This window comes from Dipteris shenzhenensis, chromosome 15, assembly GCF_047967505.1.
Source record: "Dipteris shenzhenensis isolate YYH24624 ecotype China chromosome 15, Dip_SZ_1.0, whole genome shotgun sequence".
Taxonomy (NCBI): domain Eukaryota; kingdom Viridiplantae; phylum Streptophyta; class Polypodiopsida; order Gleicheniales; family Dipteridaceae; genus Dipteris; species Dipteris shenzhenensis.
Genome location: NC_141610.1, coordinates 4958702 through 4980731, shown reverse-complemented (window position 1 = coordinate 4980731; position 22030 = coordinate 4958702). Strand labels below are relative to the sequence as shown.

General features: G+C 42.8%; 1 protein-coding gene across 1 annotated transcript in view; it reads left to right on the top strand.

Moving 5' to 3' along the window:
- LOC147893239 (P-loop containing nucleoside triphosphate hydrolases superfamily protein) overlaps nucleotides 1–20562 on the top strand; it is a 67189-nt gene extending 46627 nt beyond the window's left edge. Inside the window, exons 21-22 of the mRNA XM_087385544.1 lie at nucleotides 18656–20160; nucleotides 20303–20562. Coding sequence (XP_087241670.1) covers nucleotides 18656–20160; nucleotides 20303–20520 — 1723 coding nt within the window. The 3' untranslated portion in view covers nucleotides 20521–20562. The remainder of the gene's footprint in view (nucleotides 1–18655; nucleotides 20161–20302) is intronic.
- Nucleotides 20563–22030: the final 1468 nt, after the last annotated feature.

Here is a 22030-nt window from a genome sequence, read left to right as displayed (position 1 = left end):
CAGGTCTGGTGTGACATAAATAAATAAGGCATCCAACAGCCTACTGATAAAGAGTGATATCACATGGTGGGCTCCCATCATGAGCTGAGAATTTGAAGCCGAGGTCCACTCGAGTAGAAATTGGCTTGCAATCTGCAAACTGAAAACGATCAAGGAGCTGTCCAATATACTTGGACTGAGACATCATGATACCCCCCTCAACATGAGCAAATTGATGCCAAATAATAGCGGACCTGTCCCATGTCTGACATTTCAAAAACCTGCTGCAAATCAGCCTTGAAAGCTGCAATTTGCTGAGTATTTGGGCCCGTGATGAGCATATCATCCACATATAAAATCAGCACTAAAAAATCAGATCCACTCCCATGGACATAAAGAGTGGGTTCTGTGGGACTATTCTGAAAACCAAGGTATAGTAAGTGTGCATGAATTTTGGCATACCATGCCCTGGGTGCCTGCTTCAAACCATAAAGGGATTTTCCAAGCCGGCATACCTTATTTTCAGAATTAACAACCTCAAACCCAGGAGGTTGTGTGACATATACTTCTTTTTGTAGATCCCCATGAAGAAAGGCAGTCTTGATGTCAAGTTGGTGCACTTGCCAATGATGATGGGCTGCAATGGCAATGACACATCTAATGGTAGTAATCCTGGATGTGGGAGCAAATGTCTCCTCAAAGTCAATGCCTTGTTGTTGGGCATACCCTTTTGCAACAAGATGGGCTTTGTAACGATCTATGCTGCCATCAGATTTTCTTTTTAATTTGCAGACCCACCGGGTTCCAATGGCATGCTTGCCGGGAGGGAGATCTACTAATTCCCATGTGTCATTTTTAGCAATGGAATGTAACTCAGCTCTCATTGCATCCATCCACTCTTTGTTGTCAAAAGCATCTTTATGGCACAGAGGCTCTTCATTGCAAGCTGTAGCAAGGAGTGCAAACTCAAGAAAGTGACCATGCTGTCTATTCCCTGATCTTGTCCGGGCAGCAAAAGGCTGATCTTGTTTACTATCCCTCAATGTATCAAGAAGCCATATGGGAACTTGCCTTTGCTGTCTATTGACAGCTCTTTCTTCAATGATGCAGCTTTCTTCAATGACTGCATCATGAGTAGTGTGATCATTTTGTACCGGAAGAGAAATCTGCAAATCAGCATGAGGTAGTGGCTGATTATTGCTTGGTGGAGGGCCTGCAGGAGGCTCATGTTGCTGGTCAAAATCCTCTTTTGAGGATGGCAGAGGTAACCAAGATTCAAAGGCATCAAACATGTCAACATCTGGCTTAGCTTTGCAGTCCACAAGAGGAGAAGCTGAATGTTCAGCAAAGATTACATCTCTACTGACAATAATCTTCCCAGTATTTGGTTGATATAACCGATATCCTCTGCTCTCCTGGCTGTAACCAATAAATATGCATTTGATGGCCTTGTCATCAAGCTTATGTCTCAGCTGAGATGGTACATGAACATATGCAAGAGACCCAAAAACTCTCATGTGTGAAAGTGAAGGCTTCCTGCCTTTCCATGCTTCATAAGGTGTAACAGTCTTCAATGCCCGTGTAGGTGATCTATTCAGCACATAGTTGGCACACATTACTGCATCAAGCCAAAATTTATTGGGCAAAGACTTGGCCTTAAGCATGCATCTGGCCATCTCCATTGTGGACCTGTTTTTCCTTTCAGAAACGGGATTTTGCTGAGGAGTGTAAGGAGTAATACATGAGTGAATAATTCCCCGTGACGACAGAAATCCATCAAACTCCTTTGACATATACTCTCCCCCCCTATCTGTGTTGAGGGTGACAAGCTTGCATCCTGATTCATTCTCAACCATATTCAGCCATCTCTGAAAGCATAAGAAAACTTCAGATTTGGCTTTTAAAGGATATATCCAGCAATATCTTGTGAAATCATCAATGAGAGTCATGAAATACTTGTACCCCCCAATGGCGTTTGTCCTCATTGGGCCATAGACATCATTGTGCACTAGCTGCAATTTCCTTTGTGAGAGTTTTGGACAATTCTTTTGAAAAGGAAATTGATGCATCTTACCCAAAAGACAACCCTCACACACATGTTTGGAAACTGTGTGAGTTTGAGGTACATCATTTGCCATCTGTTGTGAATGTAGCTTTGCAAGAGCTCTATAATTGAGATGGCCCATTCTCTCATGTCAAAGATGAGTTTCAGCAAGTTGTGAATCTGAAATAGCCAATGCTTCAATAGAAAGTGCAGTTGAGTGATGATCAAGGTGATAAAGCCCCTTTTGCAAAGTGCTAGTGAGAACTATGGCATTGTCATCTCGAAGATCATAAACTAGGCATCTGTAGCCATAAAAAATAACTTTGAAACCTGAAGTGGCAATTGCTGAAATTGAATTCAATTCCAGGCACAAAAAGAACATTTGTCAGAGTAACAGGATGGCTTGAAATGGATGTGAGCTGCACATCTCCAATTCCTTTTATAGCATATGAAGCATTATTAGCACATGTGACAGTCCCCCCTTGAGGTGCAGCTAAAGAATGAAACAACTGTCTGCAAGATGTGACATGCTTGGAAGCACCACTATCAAAGTACCAGGACTGAGCATCATTAGCAGTAAAGAATGCGTCAGCTTTGGAGGGATTAAATAAGCAATGGACAGCCCATGCCCAATCATCTTGAAGAGCATGTGCATGTGAAGCATCTTTTGGCTCATGGGATTCAATAGCATGAGAGGTATTAACTGTCAATACTGCTTTCTTTTTCTCCGAAGCAATGCGCTTCCTGCATTCTGAAATGTCATGTCCAGGCTTGTGACAATAGTTGCATCTTTTCTTCTTTGACTTATCTGCTGTATTTTAGATGCATGGGAGAAATTGCAGCTGCTATGCGCAGATTTTGGCTTGCCCATAGGCTTGGAAGCCTTGCCTCTTCCTGTCTGCTGTGAAGCAAATGCATGATCAGGAATAATGGCTTGTCTATTAGCTCTACTTTGCTCTTCTTGCAAAAGCAAAGTCACTAGCTGATCAAAAGAATAGTGGTCTGGATTACCCATGGCCACTAATCGAAGGGTTGTAGCAAACCCTTGATATGTATTTGGCAGTCCATTTAATGTGGTGTGTGGGTGTGTGCACTTCTATGTGTGAGAGCATACTTTTATACTATGGTATACACCCACTATTGGAACATCCTTTGCTGTCCTGCAAGACCGGATGTGTGGAATAATGATTCTCTTGCATGATAAAGCAATACATGAATGTGCATTTGCATCTCTTGCATCCCATCTTGTCTGTTCTTGAGTAGTAGCAGGAGTGCTAGAAGATGAGGCATCAAGAGGAGTAACCCCTGCAGAGGGACCAGCAGTAGAGGCAACCGCTGTAGCATTGGCTAGCCTCTGATCAACCCCAGAAACAATATTCCACAAATGCTTTGCAACAAGAATATGTTTCATGAGATAAGACCACATCGGATAGTTGGTGCCATCCAACTTATCATCTTCACGAAGAACTCAAATTAAATCTTGATTGTTCCCAGCCATAGCAAATGTGATAACCTGAAAGAGACCTGAAAACCCAAAAGCCTCAAGGCTATCACTGCAAAAAGCTGGCTGTCCAAAAATGACAGCAAATATCTGCAAATTTCTGACCCAAATCAAAGGGCAAATGCAGATCTGACCCAAATGTGATTGTGGCATGCAATGTTCACTTTAAAGACAGCAAATCTGGCAAAAGCCCCAAATTTATGGAGGGCAAATAGGCCAAAAAGAGGGCAAATGCAAAAAAACCCCAAATTTTGCTGAAATTTTTGCAAATGTGACCCAATGTATGCAAATCTGACCCAATGTATAGCCTCAAGGCTTAAACTGCAAAAGTATGATTTACTGTCCCAAACACAAGTTGAAATTGAGCTCCCAACACAAAAGCCCCATTCACACGTGCCAAGCTTATACGGTACTCTTGGGACAAGTACCACTGTACGGATAGTACTGAGCGCAGTACAGAATCCAATATACGACACAGGTACAATGTACGGAGATTGTACTGAGCAGGTACGTCTACTGTACGGAAACCTGGTGTACAGAATAACATGTACGGCTGTATGGATGTAGGTACGTTCCCATGTGGCTGTACGGCGATGCAAGTACGGAATGCAGTACGAAGCAGTTACAAGACCTTCCGTACAACTGTATGGAAGATGTACATCGTACGGCGTAAGTACAGCACAGGTACAGAGAGCAGTATGAAATGTGTACGGCGCCTGTTGTACGGCTGTACGACGATGCAGATCTTGTGTGTAGGCTGTACGATGTAGGTACGTAGTATGGAGTGGAGCAATACAGAACCGTACGGTTGTACGGCACAGGTACAAGGGACGTACGTAGTGCAATACAGAAACATGTACGAAGCTGTATCGTACGACTGTACGGATGAAGGGGCAGTGAAGTTGAAGGGAGCTGATACGAGTCCGGGTGCAGGAGACGAATCTAAAACGCTGCTCTGATACCACTGTAGGATCGCTTGAGAGAGAGAGAGTGCAGGTAGCAATCGTCTTAGCCGTCACGTCAAACTTGGATAATAGAAAAAAGAGCAGTACAAGGTACAAGTACCTAGACCTAGGACTAAGTGTCCTAGGTGTCACATAGGACTAAGTGTCCTATGTGGCCTAAAAGGCACTAACCCTATAAGTGCCTATATTTATGCCTACAAGGCACATACCATGGCCTATAGGGCATCACTAGAACCACCAGAAGATGGCGTACAAGAAGCTCATAGAAGAAACTTAGGGAAGTAAGAACTACAACAACATGCATTCTAATGGTGGGAGTCTCTTTACACGGCTCCACACTCTTTCACGCACCTAGCATGTGGCCTCTTTTACATTACTGAACAAACCTGAACACTACGTCTTTATACGAATTAATTTTCCTATTTTCTATAATTTTCATAATATCATATCCCCAATTAATTCTCACTCCATACCAAGATTTTCATACACCCCATATTGACAATGATCCACCATTCATCTATTGTTGGGACACCATAGGTATTGAGATGGGTTTTGGGAGAAGCAGACTGCATTGCAGCTTGTTTTCTGTGCATATAATAGATGGCTCTTTTTTCCTGCAAAAAGAATTTTTCAATTATTGTGTAGCCTCTCACCCTGCCTTGATATTTAATTGTTTGGATGGTGTCCGAAGCTAGCCTAAGGCTATCTGTACCACATGTGAGAGATGGATCTGTAGTTATCGCTTCAGTCGTTTGTATGATGTCAGAAGCTAGCTTAAAGCTATTTGTACTACATGTGAGAGGTGCATTTGTAGCCACACGAGTGCCTAAATGAAGGTAAAGGAAATGATCTTTGTAGCATGTTGCTGACCCTTGCTATGTAGCTGATGTGCCACGTGTGCTGCCATCTGACCTATCAGCAGTATATGTGTCTGATCTACCACATGAGCAGGCTGCCCTTGGCCGCAGGGGTTGGGGGGGGGGGGGGGGTTCAATCCAGGAATGGCGGGGAAAGGGGAGGAGGGGGAGAAGGGAAGAAGAGGGGGGGGGGGGGGGGGGGGGGGAGGAAAGGGGTTGGGAAGACGGGGAGGGGAAAGGAGGTTGTAAAGAGGAGAAAGGGTTGGAAAAAAGGGGAGGGGAAAGGGGATGGGGCATTGACACTGAAAAACCCCCTCAATGTCTACGCTTAAGAGTCAAGACTATTGCTTTGGTCCGAGACCAAGAAGCTTTAGCATGAACTTAGCAGTCTTATGACACAGTATCTTCTTGAAGATATTTGAAGCCTTCTTCTTTGTTGGATGGTAATGATCTTCTCCAACAAAATGTACTGAACTTCACTATGCTTTGCTCGAGCATGGAAATCTTTGGTTTTTTACAATGGTACTATGATTGTCGTTGTTTAGGATCGTCGCATCATCCTAGCCAGAACCTATGTCACCTACATCCGCTTGAGCCATGTTGATTTGTATGTCCCAATGCAAGTATCTCTGCATCACTTGAAGAGAGTGCAAATGTGGGTTGCTTCATGCTGAACCATGAGACACAGTCCCCGCCAGCATCAAACAATACCCACAAGTAGACGTCCAGGTATCTAGATCTCTTGCCCAATCCAAGTCACAAAGACCACTGAGAATGTCACTTGAGTTGTATCTGATGATTTGAGATCCTCTGTTATGCTTACGAACCTGTATGGCAGGAAGCCAATGGTTCTCCCTTGGTTTTTTGAAAATTGACTCAGCAACTTGAGTACAAAACTAATGTTGGGTCTTATATTGTAGAGAGAGATGAAGTGCCAATCAACCTCTGATACTATGATGTCATGCAGAGAGATAAAATCTTCTTTGGACAGCTTTGCATTCACCTCCATTGGAGTTGATGCTGGTAAGGCGTTCTTCCATCTGATAAGCCTCCATAATCTCTCTAGCATAATTCCTTCGACATCTTCCTCTTGATTCACCTCAATCCTGAGAAAGTAACCCAAAAAATAGAGTGTATAGACTGGAGGGTTCCATGTGTCTCAATGTTGGATTTCTTGGACAGTGGAACGAATGCTTTCGTGCCCATCATACTAGAAGCTCTCTTCCTGATTTCGCTTATCTTGATCTTGCAGGGATTCCTGTTTGACATCCTTGTGCACTTTTCTCTACTTATTAACAATCCTAACGCTCTGATGATCAAACGCTATGTTTATTCTGTTAAGAGAAGAATTGTGTAGAATTTGGGAACTAGAAGCACATCAATAAGTGCCTTGGTCTCACGTTTCTCCCTGTTGAAAGGAACATGCCTATGCCATTGATAATTTGAGTTGTCGTCCGATGTGATTGAAGGTGGGTCCACCGGTCTGAGTGAATTGTACAACTGTCATTTGTTAGTCATGTGCCTAGTGAACCACTATCAACATTCCCCACATCTTTTAGTCGCAAGATTGCTTTGGGTATTGAAGGTTTGTGAAATTAAATAGATGAGTTAAGCCAATGGGAATGAATGCATTGAACCTAGTATTAGTATTAGTATGTTGTGAAACCAATTTTTTTTAAAGTATGTTGCAAGAGAGGTATGCATAAAGTTGTGAGGTTAGATGAATGACCTAATTGAATGAAAATGAATGCCTCAACTGAGTTTTCCAATGCCTCGGAACATTTTTGGATACGATATGTTCAGATGGTATGTGGAAACAAATCATTGTACTTGTGGTATATTGGTATAAGAGAAATTTAAAATTGCATGCTTATCTGCTGCTTTTGGTCTCCTTGCCACTCTTTTTGAGGGCCACTTTCTTCGTGCACTCCTTGGCATAGTACCCCATCTTGTTGTTGTAGAAGCACTTGACCTGCTTTTTGTTCTTGGAATCTAGAGATCCAACTGTTGCCTGTCCTTTTTTGGGAATCCCTTACTTTTCTTTGCCCTTGCCCGTTGCTAATGACCCACGTAGCATGGGCACTAGTACCCAAATGGATTGGTGCAATCATGTTATCCTTTGTGGTTTGAATGAGCACTGCAAATGTGTCTACATCGTCCTCTTCCCATGCCTGCAAGTATGTTGAGGCAAGCAAACCTCCTATGGCTGGTAGAAGCTCATGTATAATATACGTTAGGTCTTCCAAATGATTTATTCTTCTAATGCATACTTAAAATAAGATGAATGCAAAAGACGAGAGAATTCTTAGCTATAAGCCATATCACTAAAGTGAGCAAAAGATTAAGGTCTAACACATTTGCATAGTGATCACTTTGGAAGTTCACAATTCTTTAAATTTATTGGTCACTAGGTATTGTAAATGACAGGGATACCTATGTTTGATAACTCCAACCAAATGAGTTCTTGCTCAATTATTGCACTTGTGTGCTGTTTTCGTATGAATTATAATTGCTTCCAATCAAATTTTCTTGTAAGGTTAAAGAGAAATACATTTGGAGTAAACTTCCCATATAAGCATAACCAAGCTATGGTGTAGCTGTATGCTTATTACAAATTCTCCTACTTTGAGATGTACCTTTTCCAATCTCGTGGCCATATGAGCCATTTGTCCTTGATATATTGTCTAGGATGATCTATCCTTAAGTTTCTCCATCATTTCAAGGCTGATCCACTAAGCTCAGATGCTAGTAGGAGCTTAGTTTTTGAGCTTTAGTCAAAATTTTGTCATCACTCAATCTCTAAAATCCAATATCAAGGATCTGTTAGTAAGTAATTTTTTTTATCAATTTGGGTCTCCATCCTCAATTCATCTTTCTTCTAGACAACGTGTGCCAATTACCATAAAGATACATCTCTCCGTCTCTAATAATTTCACCTCAGGGTAACACATAGTTATAAACATACTTCTGCCATCCCCTTTAATCAAGCTCTAATGATTTCACTAGAAGGTATATGAAGCAAAACTATTTTAAGTGCCTCATTTTAAGTTGGTGGCTTTGCTAACACCCTTTTTCCCCCCCAAAGTCAAAAACCTCTTTATTGCTTGAGAGAACCAGCCTTACAAATCAAGCTATCTGTGTGGCATTGTTTGTGCTGGCTATTTTCCGCCTGATTCTAGAGAACCGAGCTCACTGCCTAGGGAATCTCAGAAATAGGGGCTGACCGGAGTAGCAGACTGGATTGGATGGCAGCCATCAATATAATGGGCGTTTTTAGGCAGAAGAAATAAATTCTCTAGAGAGGTTTTTCCACAGGCTGAGCTTGTAGTATGGGCTGGAATGTAGAGGCTCTGCTCAGCAGAGGGTGGTTGTAGATTCAGAGCAAAAGGTCATAGCCTGAAAGAACTTCTTGTCTACCCAAATGGCATCATGATGGGTAGTGTTGAAACTTAAGCATCGCATGTGTGCTCGACCACCACAAGCCTCTTGATCATGGACCAACTTGAGAGATATGAGGCTTTGTGCAAACCACCCCTCTGAGGATGATGGCATCTATCTCTAACATCCTCATACTTGTCCCTCTCAGGTACAAGAGGGCACATGCCTGTGCCTTTGTGTCACGAGGACGTGAAATTATGGGACTTTTGATTTGCGACTCCTGTAATTTGCGCGTGACTGCCTTGAGCCTCTGGGACGCGAGGGTTCAGCCATGGGGTGGGACTTGGGGAATTAAAACTCCTAGTGGGCCCTTGGAAATAGTGAATGTGCGCTCAGTTACTAGGCAATTAATTCCTAGGGCCAAAGTGTGCAACAGGGGGGCCAAAAGAGTGGTGCAATTAAAAAACTGCTTTTAGGGGCCAAAAAGAGTGGTGCAATAAAAAAACACTGCTTTTGGGAGCACAGGGCTTTAAAGGGGGGGGGGGGGGGGGAGTCCTCTTTTAGGAGGCAGTTGGCCAAATCAGTTCCAGTGGAGCCAGATCATCAGTTTGGAGCTGCCAGAGCCTGCCAAGTGCTGCTAGAGTCAAATCGCTTTTACCAGGAGGTTCGAAAGCCTGCCAGGGAAATTCGTTTTTACTGAAGGGCCAGTTTGAGGTGATCCAGGGCTTGCTAGGGAAATTCGTTTTTACCTAGGGGCCAGTTGCAGGTGATCCAGGGCCTGCCAAAGCAAATCGCAATTGATCCAAGAGCATGTTGCAGGTGGCGATTTCTGCCAGGGTGTCTGTTCCGGTTTGCGATTTGATTTTGGGCTCTTCCAGGCTGTTCTAGGTGCCTGCGATTGGTTCTAAGGCTGTTCCAGCAGTTCTGGATTTGACCAGGTTGCTCCTGGTGAACTGCGACTTGCTTTTTCAGGATTTCAGGCTCTGCTGGAGGCTTCGACCTGATTTCTGGAGCTTTCTGGGTGTTGTGGCTGGTTTTGGTATCTTTCCAGGCGTGGGTGTTCTATTCTAGGCTGCTTCTGGGCTGTGCCAGGGCGGAATTAGCTTTTCTTTGTAGGATCTTGGGTTTTCTAGCCCCGGTGACCTAGCTCTGTAGATACTGGGTAGAAGGAGGCTTGCTTTTTGGCTTGCTTTTGCCGTTCCCTGATTGGTTGCTGGCTAGTTATTGCATTTGGGTTTCATTCCTCGCGAAGAAGGGTTGATTTATGCTGTTGGGCAGTGGCCAAGGAGGCTATAGATTGAGGTAACCTGTTGGGAAGTGTTTTGGTTGTTTGATTGCACCAGAGTTCAGCTGTTGAGGGCTTGGTCTTGCAGTTGTTCAGCCGTGTTTGGTTGGTTGGGCACTTGGTTGTGCGAGTGCAGGTGTGGATCAGACAGTGGATGCTATTGGGGTCTTTGTTGCATACTTTGGTTGGCTAAGGATACAGGATTGTCTAGTGATTGGATGCCATTCACTGTTTGAAGTTGTGCAGGGAATTACAGGGTGGGTTGGACGAGGAGTCTGCGAGCGTTGGTTTGCCTGTGGTGCAGCTTCCCAGAGACCTTTGTAATCTGCCGCTTGGCTTCAAATGAATGTTAAATAAATACTGCAAGGGGCTCCTTGTTTCTGAGTAGGAGCGCTCTAGCTCCCTTGTGATTTGTTTTGTGGTGCATATTTAATTGTCAATTTACTGTGTATGCTCTGTAATTAAGTGGATCCTACCACCCTTTACGTTGTTGAGGCTGGTTTCACTTTGTGTCCCAGAGAAGCTGGCTCTATGCTGTAAAGGATCAAGCCGGGCCACAAGCCCATTGTGCCCACGAGATGTGTATACGTCGCCCCATACATCCTTCTTGATTTCAAACTTGCCGAGGCCAGAGTAGGGATTGGCACTCAAACTCCCCTTGACACTGTGAGCTAGCACTCATATGATTCCCCTACACCCTATGTAAGCTCCTCATTAAGGATGACCCCTTTCCTTGTGTGAGGAGAGCCGTTGAGAAGATCCAATGATGAGACTGTGGTCATTGTCCGTCCTTGCAAGGGGTATTCTTAAGAAGCCCTTGCCGCCGAAGCAAGAGCTTCCAAGGCTTTGAAGATGGGGTGAGGCCACACACTATAAGTCTTGCCCAACAAGGCTCCACATCTCTGTATTGATGATGCCAAGTCTTCCCTCCAACTAGGGCAAAATCATCATTTGCCAAGTGACCTTGGCTCTAGTGTTCCATGCGCCGACCGATTGTGCCTGCACGAAGTTGCACACTAAGGGCTTGAGCTGTCCCATGCATCCCCTATGAAAGCACTAATAAGATGCTATGTACCAAGCTGTGTATAGGAGGATCTGTTGGCCACAAGGGTCCTCTGTGCTAAAGAGATTTTGGCCAAGCTCTATTAAGGAAGCTTGCGTTGCACACTCTGTAGCACTGGGGCAATTTGCTGCTATGTTGAAATGTCGATGCTGACCTAAGAACCTAGGTGTTGGATCGCCTGGCCCGAACAATTCCAACCGAAGCTAAGGGAGGTCCCCCAGTCCAAGACCTCCTGAGTCTCCTTCATCGTCGCCGTGAGGAAACCGCCGACTGATTTGTTATAGTTAATCCTCTGGCCTTGAGCGCCAACCGCCAGCCACAACAAGGGTTATATCATCTATAAACTTATAGTCAAGTAGCTTTGCCTGCAAGATCAAGAGGCACATCCCTATGAGGTTTGACACCTAAGAATAGAGAAGATAGCCGAAAGCCTTTGCCACGAAGAGGAATGAAGAAAGAAGGAATGCATAAAGTGACTCCACATTATAATAAGATACCTACATTGTATTTTGAAAATGAACACAATAAATGGTCATACATTGGTTTAATACTGAGGGTCTTTAGGTTTGGACTTGAACTCCTTTATGAGGCCCATGCCCTCACGATATACTGCCCATTTCCCATCCTTCCTAGCAGCCTTGATCTTGGCTAATTCCATTACCTTTCCGTTCAAGTGAGCTCATTGCCATTCTTCGGCTATCCATATCTTGGTACCTTTCAGCTTATCAGATTGGCGAAGAAGCTTGATTCGTGTATCTCGTGTGCTAAATATCATTATAGCATGTCCTCTAGAGTCACAAATGTTAGTTGTGGGAGCTGTCCCATCCTCGTCTCCACCCAATTCCTAGGGTGGCTGCTTTGATTTGTGCTAGAGTCTCCTTGTAATTGTTGTCATCATTGAACCAGCCTTCAAGAAGGCCCTATCTTTATCCTCAGTGCATTGCTGTTTTTGGCTTCATGCTCCTTGATTCTAGTATGAATGTTAGTTTTATTTGCCTTTGTATCTTCCTCTACAATCATTTCCTTCTTGATTGTTTGCACTTTGTGTGAACAAGATCCTTGACCATAGATGAGTTGGCCAGCCTTGGCGCACTGAGCAGGACATGCAAAAGTTGTCCCCTATATGACAACATACATCTCTAGTGCAGTGGGGTAATCATGTGGGATGTTGAGATAATACCAAGGCTCCAACCGCTAGAACTCTTTCGAGAGGGGCTTCCCTAGGCAAGGCTTTGGCCTCGGGGACCGAGAGAAAAGGGGGGGAGTCTCTTGTGCCGGCACTACGAGAGATGTGTCCTTGCTCAGTGAAGGAGATGGCCAGAAGTGAGACGAAGAAGTGTGGGCGTTGTAAAGTGGGAGAAGCCGGGAGGGGGGTGGAAGTTAGACCTGGGGGGGGGAGGGGAAGAATGACTGGAGGGCAGGTGGTAAAGGGGCAGGTGGTAAAGGGTGATCATTGGTTGCGCTTGAGGGGCAATAGGAGGGGGTGGAGGGGGAGAGTGGAATGGGCCATGGGAGAAGAAGAAGAGGGCAGCGAGGCGATTGGGGAAGGGGAGTAATGATGGTAATACATGGAACAAGTGCAGTGCCTCTCTTGCACGTGGTCTTGGGAGAATCTCCTTGGTTGGCTAGTAACCTTGTGCTAAGGGGAGAGGATCTATTCGAAGATCAAAGAAGACCTCTCCCTTAGGTGTCGGAGGGCATCCAGAGGGAGCCCTCTCTACCTTCTCCTCTTAGGTGGGAGTGGTTGGTGTGGGCCTCGTGTTTGTTAATTTCTTCGGTTATTTTTGGGTCTTGCCAAGCTTCTTGCAGTGCATGCGAATCCATACCCCGTCGGATAGCTCAAACCAAGGGGTCTAAGGTTCCTCTTGACGTTTGTCTCTGCGGGGAGGTCTCTCGATGTTGTGTTGGCAGGCTCTTGCCAGATGCCCCATCTGTCTACACTTGAGGCATGCCCTGAGAGGCATGAGATCTCAACCCTCTGTAACTCGCCATTGTCTAGGGTCTCTAGATGAACCTCCTTGGGCAGGGACTTTAGGAACTCCGCAATCACCGTGAGTTGTGGAAGATCATCATTTGTGCTCACCAGGTTGATAAGGGTGGGAACTCTAGCACAGACCCCGATGGGAGACAGAATGGGTCTATATTCCTTTGAAAGCCCAACAAAGCGTAACATCATTGGAAAGCTCGGCAGAGGATGTGTCGTCTCCATGTTGCCTATTGTAAAACGGTGGTACCATGGTATAAGGAAGACCAAGGTTGGGCCAAGGAAGACGGGCTCTACCCACAAGGGCTTGGGTAGTGAGGGGGAAACTTAGTTGGAGGAGGACTCCTCTCCTATAGATGGTGATCTCCTAAATGCGGTCACCCTCTAGTGTCAATCTTTGCGTGAATCTAGTCTCAAACTTGAGTTCGAGTGGGCGTGAAGCCCACAATGCTGCCCACTACTGCTTAGTCCTAAAGGGACTGTGTGGCTAATTGCATTTGTTGCTGCTTGTCCGTAGGGGAAAGGGAGATCCAAATGGATGGGGGGATCAAGGGAGGTCCCTCTCAAAAAGTCACCAACAAGATCACGATCCCTGAGACATCCCTTGGCTAGTGTTGGTAGGCCCTAGGTGCAATGGAAGCAAGCAGAGGCTTGTTTAAAGCCTCAACAATCTCATGACCTAGCAAACACATGTGGGGCAGCAAAGATATGGATTTTGGACATAATGTAAAATGGCGAGACATAGCCTTGAACGAGCTGAGGTAACAATCCGAATGGTCTGAAGAAGGGAGGGAGATGGGGACGACAAAGGCGGGCACAAAGTTGGGAGAAGAGGTGGAAAGGAGGGGATGAGCTAACAAGAGGGAGCCGGAACATGTAAGCGCCATGGTAGACACATCATGGGAGATTCTGGCTAGCATTGCAGCTTGGCATATTTGGAGGGCCAGATGTACGGAGGCGATGGAGAGTTCCCAGATTCACCCTTCCCAGTCTATGGCTAGTATATGGACTGATACTATACACACACTGATGGGCAGGGATTCTCCAGAGTAGCTACAGCCAAGAGAGATACTTTTTGCAGAATTCTCTCTGAGTCTCCTTCAAGGTTGAGGTGGCATTTTCAGCCTCCACCTTGGATTTGTGTTAGCTCTTTTTAAGCTGGTTTTTTTTTTCTCATGCATTCCATGATGTACTCCCACTTTTGCTCTTGCGGTTTTCATTCATACTTAATGAAGTAATCTTTTTGAAAAAAATAAATAAAAATAGAACGCTTGACACCATCATGAAATTATTATGTCAACATGGCATTACTACTAGGTCAATGCGTGCACATCCCAAATTTCTCGATAGTCAAGTAAGAAAAACAAGAATAGATTTGGAGAAGCCAAGGTTTGGAATAATTGTTTCTAGAATGCTTGCAATTGTTGTTGAAAATGACTTTCAATCCTAGAATAACCATCACATTCAAATTAGGCAAAATGATGAAGTGGTTGGTTAGGAGCGTACTTTGGGCGAAAACATCATAAATTCATTAATGTTTGTAAAATCGAACTCCATATGCGGCACAGACCTCAGCTTATCAGTAAGAAGAATCTTAGGCATGCTAAGAGGTGATCAAAGATGTATGGGATAATATTTGCTTTAATATGTGCAAGGGCTGATAGATTCTTTCCAAGAACTCAAGAGGTGAATGCTACCTGGTCACAAGAAAGTGGTATTTTGGCCCCAAAGTATACCTCAATCAATGTTAGCCTAAGAAGCCGTGTATGCTTAGATAGAATGTCTTGGCAATCATAAACCATTTTGTGAGTTGCTATGGCCCCAAGCATTGGCAATTCGATGCAAACATGAATTGGACACACTTGATGAAGTTGGAAGCAACAAAACATACAATTGGGGAATAGTTCAAATCTTCGAAAGAAAGTAACGTTGCTCTCACCTCAAGAATGAAGTGTTTACTGACCATTGGCCTTGGTGGGGTCATGTTTCGAAGATCAACAGGCAATTGAAGTCGTAGAATGATTTCTTCTTTGAGATCGCGGTTCACAGGGTCGTTTTTCAAGGATCAGCAGGCAATTAAAGTTGTAGAATGAGTTCTTCTTAGAGATCATAGTGCATATTGAATGATTTCAGATCTCTAGAATAGGAGCATCTATATTTAAGAAGTCCACAACAAATTTAAACTCTAAGCCTTACGGTGTAACCACCTTAGGAGTCTGAATTTTGTCATAAAGCTCTATCTCTAAGGAAGACATTTTTATCTAGTTAAAAAAAAAAAAGAGAAATCATTCTATAGTTCCGAGTCCTGACAGACAAGCATGGGATCTTCATATTCCAAGATTTTCTACCATTGTCAATAGAAATGGGAATTTGTCTTGTTTTTTCCCCCATGAAAGTGACTACTCCTATGTTTGGGAGTTTTCATAGGGTCTACAAGTCTCATATGGCACTACTCCAAGAAGAGATCCATAAAGCGCGTTTTGAAATATTATAACATGACTCCTTACAGTAGTTGTTCATAGCCTTTAATTAAATGAGACAAGATTGTCAAAATACTTGGTTACATATTTTCAAGGTCATACAGACAAATTCGATCATTCAAATATGCCTCACAATCGCTCTTAACAAACATGTCAAACTATGAAATCAATATGAATGGTTTAATCTTTAGCTAGAGGCTCCGTTATCTCATCAACATTTACTTACTTTTGTATTGAATAATTTTTCTCATGTTCCCACTTTACCAAAGTAATTACAGGATGTGCACCACTGGTAAGAAGGAAAAGGGATGTGAAGGGTTCTATTTACATGATTAAGATGATGCTTTGGATCAATTAAGTTTTGTTCTTTACTAGGCCTCATTACATGCACTATATAAAGTAGTCAAAAACTCTGCTAGGAAATTGGTATCTTATGTAGCCATATTGAACCAACCTTCATCTAACAAGAAAGATAAATTAACAAAAAAAAAGCCTCTGGCAAGTTATAAACCTTCCCTCTCCTCAAAATCCATTTACTGCCCACTCTTTCCATATACTCATCTGATTTTCAAAAGAGTTTAATCAAAGCCTTGGTTCACTCTCCTTGAGACCTCCTTGAGTGCCATGTCATCATCTTCTTCACCATGAAGTTTTTGAAGCTTTTTATCCTCTTCTTCCCACGGAATTTCCAAGTGCTTGTTCTCTTTCCTCTTTGAACCATTGCTCTAGCCCTTTCAGGTGTAGATTCCCCTAGTTAAGTTGCACTTCCACTTGAGAGGAATTGAAGGAATATTGCCTCTACAGCCCGTGCTAAGACTCACTCCATTCTACGCCATTTCTTTAAATTTAGCTTGCTGGAGCCACCATTTCAAAAATGGTCTAAGGTGCTTTTAGGAGAACCTATGGGCCACCTACTGGTGAATTTTAAGGACAAATGGTCAAGGGAATGAGGAGAAACTAAAGAAAAACCAGTCGGGCTTTGAAGAAGACATGTTTTTGGAGGCAGAGAAGATGCTGCTGCCCCTGGAGATTTTGGCCTGAGACTTGCACTGAGTCTTCTACTCCCAAGGATCATTAATTGCACAGAAAATGCCCTTTGTTTGATGCTTTGTGGAGTGAGGTAGCAATCCTCCAAGGTTCCTCTAAACCCATTAGCAGAGTACGAGCAACAAATTTTGGCACCAAGGATGCTAGAACATTTCTCAAAGGAATCTATGATACTTTCTTACTTTCTTGTTTATGGAACCATATATTTAATTATTTCTCATTATACTCCTCATGATTTTAGAAAACATGATCTATATATAAACAAAAAGTGAACCCTTTAGAAACTCTTATAAGTCCGTCCCTACTATATTTTTTGACATATTAAGAAGCTCTCATGTATCCATCTATACCATATTCCTTGGATGAGTAGGAAAGAGCGCTTGAAAACCCCCATGTCCAAAGCCATTGTAATCTATTATAAATTCATCTCTACTGTATCATCAAATATGAAAAGGCAAGGGAGGGATTTTGGAAGTACTCCCAATGCTCCAAACCTAAGCACTTTTTCAAGGGAATGGGGGCCTCTTGAACCCCTCCTATTATATGATAAATTATGGAGGAAGTCAAGGGAGGTTGCAACTCACATGTACATCTTTAAATCCCTTGTTTTAGTCTATATCTCTGAATTTGTGTTTTTAAGCCCACTATTGTATTGATCATGAAAATTTTAGCAGCTTTCCTTTTTATAGCTCCTCCATCCGAGCTACGGAGCAAAAGTTATGAACCTCTTTGAAGGCCCTCCGAGGGTATTCCAGTGGTGGAGTATCCTCAGAGGGCCTTCAAAGAAGGGTTCATAACCTTTGCTCCGTAGCTCGGGGGAGGAGCTTTTAAAAGTATATTTCTCTTGAAATTATATTTTTAAACCCACTATTGGATCGATCCTGAAATTTTGAGCAGCTTTCCTTTCTATAGGTCCTATCCGAGCTACCGAGCAAAAGTTATGAACCCTTCTCTCCGAGGGTATTCTAGTGGTGGAGTATCCTCGGAGGGCCTTCAAAGAAGGGTTCATAACTTTTGCTCCGTGGCTTGGGGGGAGGAGCTATAAAAAGGAAAGCTGCTCAAAATTTTATGATCTATCCAATGGTGAAAGAAAATAAAGGACATTCGAAATCAAAAGTCATTAAATACATGAACTTAGAATTTTCAAGGTGTTGAAAAGGATATAATCATATATTACCTATTCCTTTGGAGAAATATGCTGAAGGGATATCTGGGAGCTGCTTAAGGCTTCATAAAATTTTGGTTTCAAATTAAGATACCCATAATTCTTGAAAAAATATTATGGTTTCCATGTGGTAAAATTCTAGTTAGAATTGGTATTTGACACCCTCCTCCCTCACTTTTCTTGGCTGCTCGTGGGTTCTCACTCGGAAAATGGAACCCCCTGGAGGTGGCAGGGGTGAGTGTCAAGTTTAGAAAATGGGGGTATTCTAGACATCCAAGATGATGTTTTGAGACTGCTTCCGAATATCCATTCTTGTGTCTTTGGATATTTGCACTGCCTGGATGTTCCTGGTTTAGTTTTTCAGTGTTCCTGGGAAGGGGAAGCATCTTACCGTGTAACCACAAGGCTTGAACATAATTATTGGGAACTGTTTACTGTTTACCAAGGTTTCTTTTGATGGACTGAGTCGATCATGTGTCAGAAACATTTCCTTAGGCTCCCTCTTTCCGAATATGGCACGTTAATGTGATGTCCTTTTGATAGAAGATTTTTCGCGTTCTTACAACAGGCGAAATAGACAGTTCTTGTGTGTCTAGTTTCTTTTTTTATTAGCAGTTCATCCAAGCCACATGGACACATCTTTTATACAACCTGGTGGGCTCGGAACAGGGAAGAGCATGAGTCCCGCTTAGTAGTATGACTAGCATATTCGAACTTGATCTTTGTTCTACTTTGGCGGATTCTTTATCAACTGTTCAGTCCATTATGCCGATTCTTTTTGAAGGACAGTGAATGTTTCAATTGTGAATGAATGAAAAGCCATGATATTTTTCATGTCATTGAGTAGTTGTAAGTTGGATTTACCATGTGTGAAAATATCATTATGGCATGCTCTTGCTATTTACAGGTATCCTGATGAAGTATACCCTGGACGCGTCGGTGTCATAACTCCTTATCAACAACAGCTATCTCTGCTTCGTGACCGTTTTATTAGATCGATTGGGCATAGAGCAACAGAGGATATGGAGTTCAATACGGTTGATGGATTCCAAGGACGGGAAGTTGACATTCTTATTTTTTCTACTGTACGGGCACCAACTGGGAATGCACGGAATTCTTTAGGTATTGGATTTGTTGCTGATGTTCGCAGGATGAATGTGGCTCTGACTCGTGCCAGGTTTGCATTGTGGGTTGTATGTAATGCTGCCACCCTGAACATGGACTCTTCTTGGGCTTCTCTCCTGCACAATGCTAAAGAAAGACAGGTATTACACACTATCAAAAGTCCATACAAATCTTTCTTTGACAGCTGCTGTCTGAGCGATTCGGACAAGGATTTTGGGTACAGTAGCAGGAATTTGCCATCTGTTAGTCCTGGCCTGGGACTTTTACTGGGAGACAAGGCATCAAGGAAAAGTTTGCATACTTACAAGGAGAATAGAACAAAGACAGGGAGGGAAGCTACAAGTAAGGAATTAAATGAGTTTGAAAGAGTAGTGATGAAGGGTAAGGAGGATGAGGATTTGTGGGTTGTCTCAAGATCAAGGGGAAAGAGAAGAGATGATAGCAATGAATGTAAGGATATCTTGCAGTGTCCATCTGACAAGCATTCTAAAGTAAAGTATCAAACTCCAGTTGAATCTGCAGCTAAAGGAAGAGGACGTCAGGGGCAGCATAAGGATATGTCAACTGTGCTTGAATTTTCTGCTTCCAACAGTGGACAAAAATATGATAAAGATACACAACTAAGGATGAAGCCTGTTTGCAAGAAAGAGGATAGCTGTGGTAAAGGTGTAAAATTTGTGCATTCTGCCTCTTCAGGCCAAACCCTGAAGCCTACTAGCAAAAGTACGAATGATAGACAATCTGACAGGAACTCCAGATCAACAGGAAATAGAAAAGGGGGACCAAATTTTGAACGTAAGCTGGAAAGTACTATAAATAAAGGTGACTCAAGAGGCAAAGAACACTTAATTGACAGTACAAACATTGAAAGGAAAAACTCATTGCTAGACCAAGCGGCACATGCTTTGGGCAGGCAAACTAAAGACACAGGTAGCATACAGTTCGAAGCAAGAGCAAGGATTTCAATGCCAATAGATGCAGAAATGCAAGATCATGAAGGTTTTCCAACTTGCAGAAGCTCAGAAGAATGTTTTAAGGTTACGAGTCCTGCTTGTGATAATATACATTGTGAGATAGGTGGAACTCCGTCAGATTATTCGTGTGGTGTCAACTCTGTGCAGCCTTTTACCTCGTCACTAGGAGTTCAAACGTCAAGCACTGGAAGGGGAGTTGCTGGTGATGAAATTATAAGTAGCCTTGTTGCTGGCCATTCTTTTTCCAATGGCATTGAGACTGAATGCCAGATCTTGAGATCTTCTAAACGGCGACGACGACAAGAGGCAGCAGGTACAATTCTTGATTTAGTAAATGGTAACGTTCACATGGCTCCCGAGAACATCTCTTTCAATCTTATAGTGGTCAATGATGCGAGGACTGGACATGCAGAAACTGAGGTTTGTCTTGTTATGGTATTTTTTGAATTGTACAGGTCTGTCCCTGTCAGCAGAGCAGCTAAGGTTGCAAGGGCCATCCCTCAGGCATTTCTCTACACATATCCAAAGTGGGGAAACAAAACCTCTTGAGCTGTATCATAGTCATTCTGCATTGGAGGATTTGAACCAAGAATGGGAAAGGTTTGAGAAAATTTTGGCTGAATCAAGAGTGCTTTATCCTATGTTTACGAGATCACATGGGATCGACAGATGAAATGGTTTCTGCTGTGTGCAAATGTCTTAAGCCTGATGTCTAAAGAGGATGATTTATTTTGCATCTAGTTGATATTGCTGTGTCATTAGATCTATGTCCACTTTCCGTAGTTTTACATTTAAGACAAATGGATCGTGTCTGCTTGTGAGTGTGCATGAGTACATGTAAGTGTATGCATTTCTGATCCGCTGCCAAGTGTGTGAGGTATGCGTGTTTCGATGCAGGTCTTTATTTTTATGCAACCACGAGGAATGCTTTTGGGGCATAAACTGTATGATAGCTTCAGGTGTGGCTTGCGTAGAAGAGTTCATCTTAGTTGCCAAATGTTTTAAAGTGTGAAATAATTCAATGTCAACAAGCAATTGAAGAAATCTGCATCATTCAGAAAAGAGAATATGGATACAATCACTGAGTCATCCCTATCGATAATATTACATGGGATAGAAGAGCAAATATAGGCGAGTCTCCATCCTGAAGTAAATCCATACATATTAGCGAGTGAATCAACTCACACCCTCCTAGGTAATTGAAGGATTTGGTGCCGTCCCTTAGCCAAAGAATCTGGTTGCTATGTCCTTAGCAGCCTCAGAATCACCAGAACGTATGTCCTGAATCCACAGGGTAGGTAGGTATGATTGCAACTGACTGTAGGGCATGATCAGTTAATTCTCTTTCTTGTCCTGATCAATGTCTGCATTGTATTGTGCATACTACACCCTCTACAGGGTAATACTACTAATATTGTCCCTATTGAGCGCTCAAGAAAGCAAGTGGTTGTGGTGTGTGAATGATAATATTGATGGTAAGTGACTGCAACATGCATCCTATCCTCCAGAGGGTAAGACTAGAAACAATTTTACATTTTGAGCTTTAACAAAAGGGCGTAGTCATTGCCAATATTTACGTGGAGGATAGCACTGAAACTTCATGGTAATTATCTTGTTGATAACTGGTGTCAAGTCATAGAGGTATTCCAAGTCGGTTATTGTTGATTCAAATCCTTCATTAAGTCTGGCCAGTAGTCTATTTTTGGAGGCACCTACAAAGGTAGTAGTATGGGATACTGAGTGGTTGCAAGTCAGAGAAGAATCTGACCTTACTTTGAGCAAACGAGAATCTATTGAGTCATATGCCATATGTGCTCTAGATCTTAACTCTCTTCATCAAGCACAAGTACTAGGATGACGTTGATAACAATCTTTAATTAGAATTATACTCGGAGGAGGATGAAATATTATGACTTGTAGGTAGGAAACTATTTGAAGTTCTTCCTCTAAAAAAAGGACATGAATGAGACTTATTTTAATCAAAAACTTTGTGATGGATAGAAAAGAGACATCATAGTAATTTTCAACAAATCATATTTATTTATGATTAAAAACTAACACAAATCCGATAAAAATTTATAATTTTCATGTTGCGACAATTATTTTTCATTATTTTCTTGCGTAGATATTGATGTACTTGCTCTAATAAGATCCACTATGGGACTATGGTATAGTAATCCATG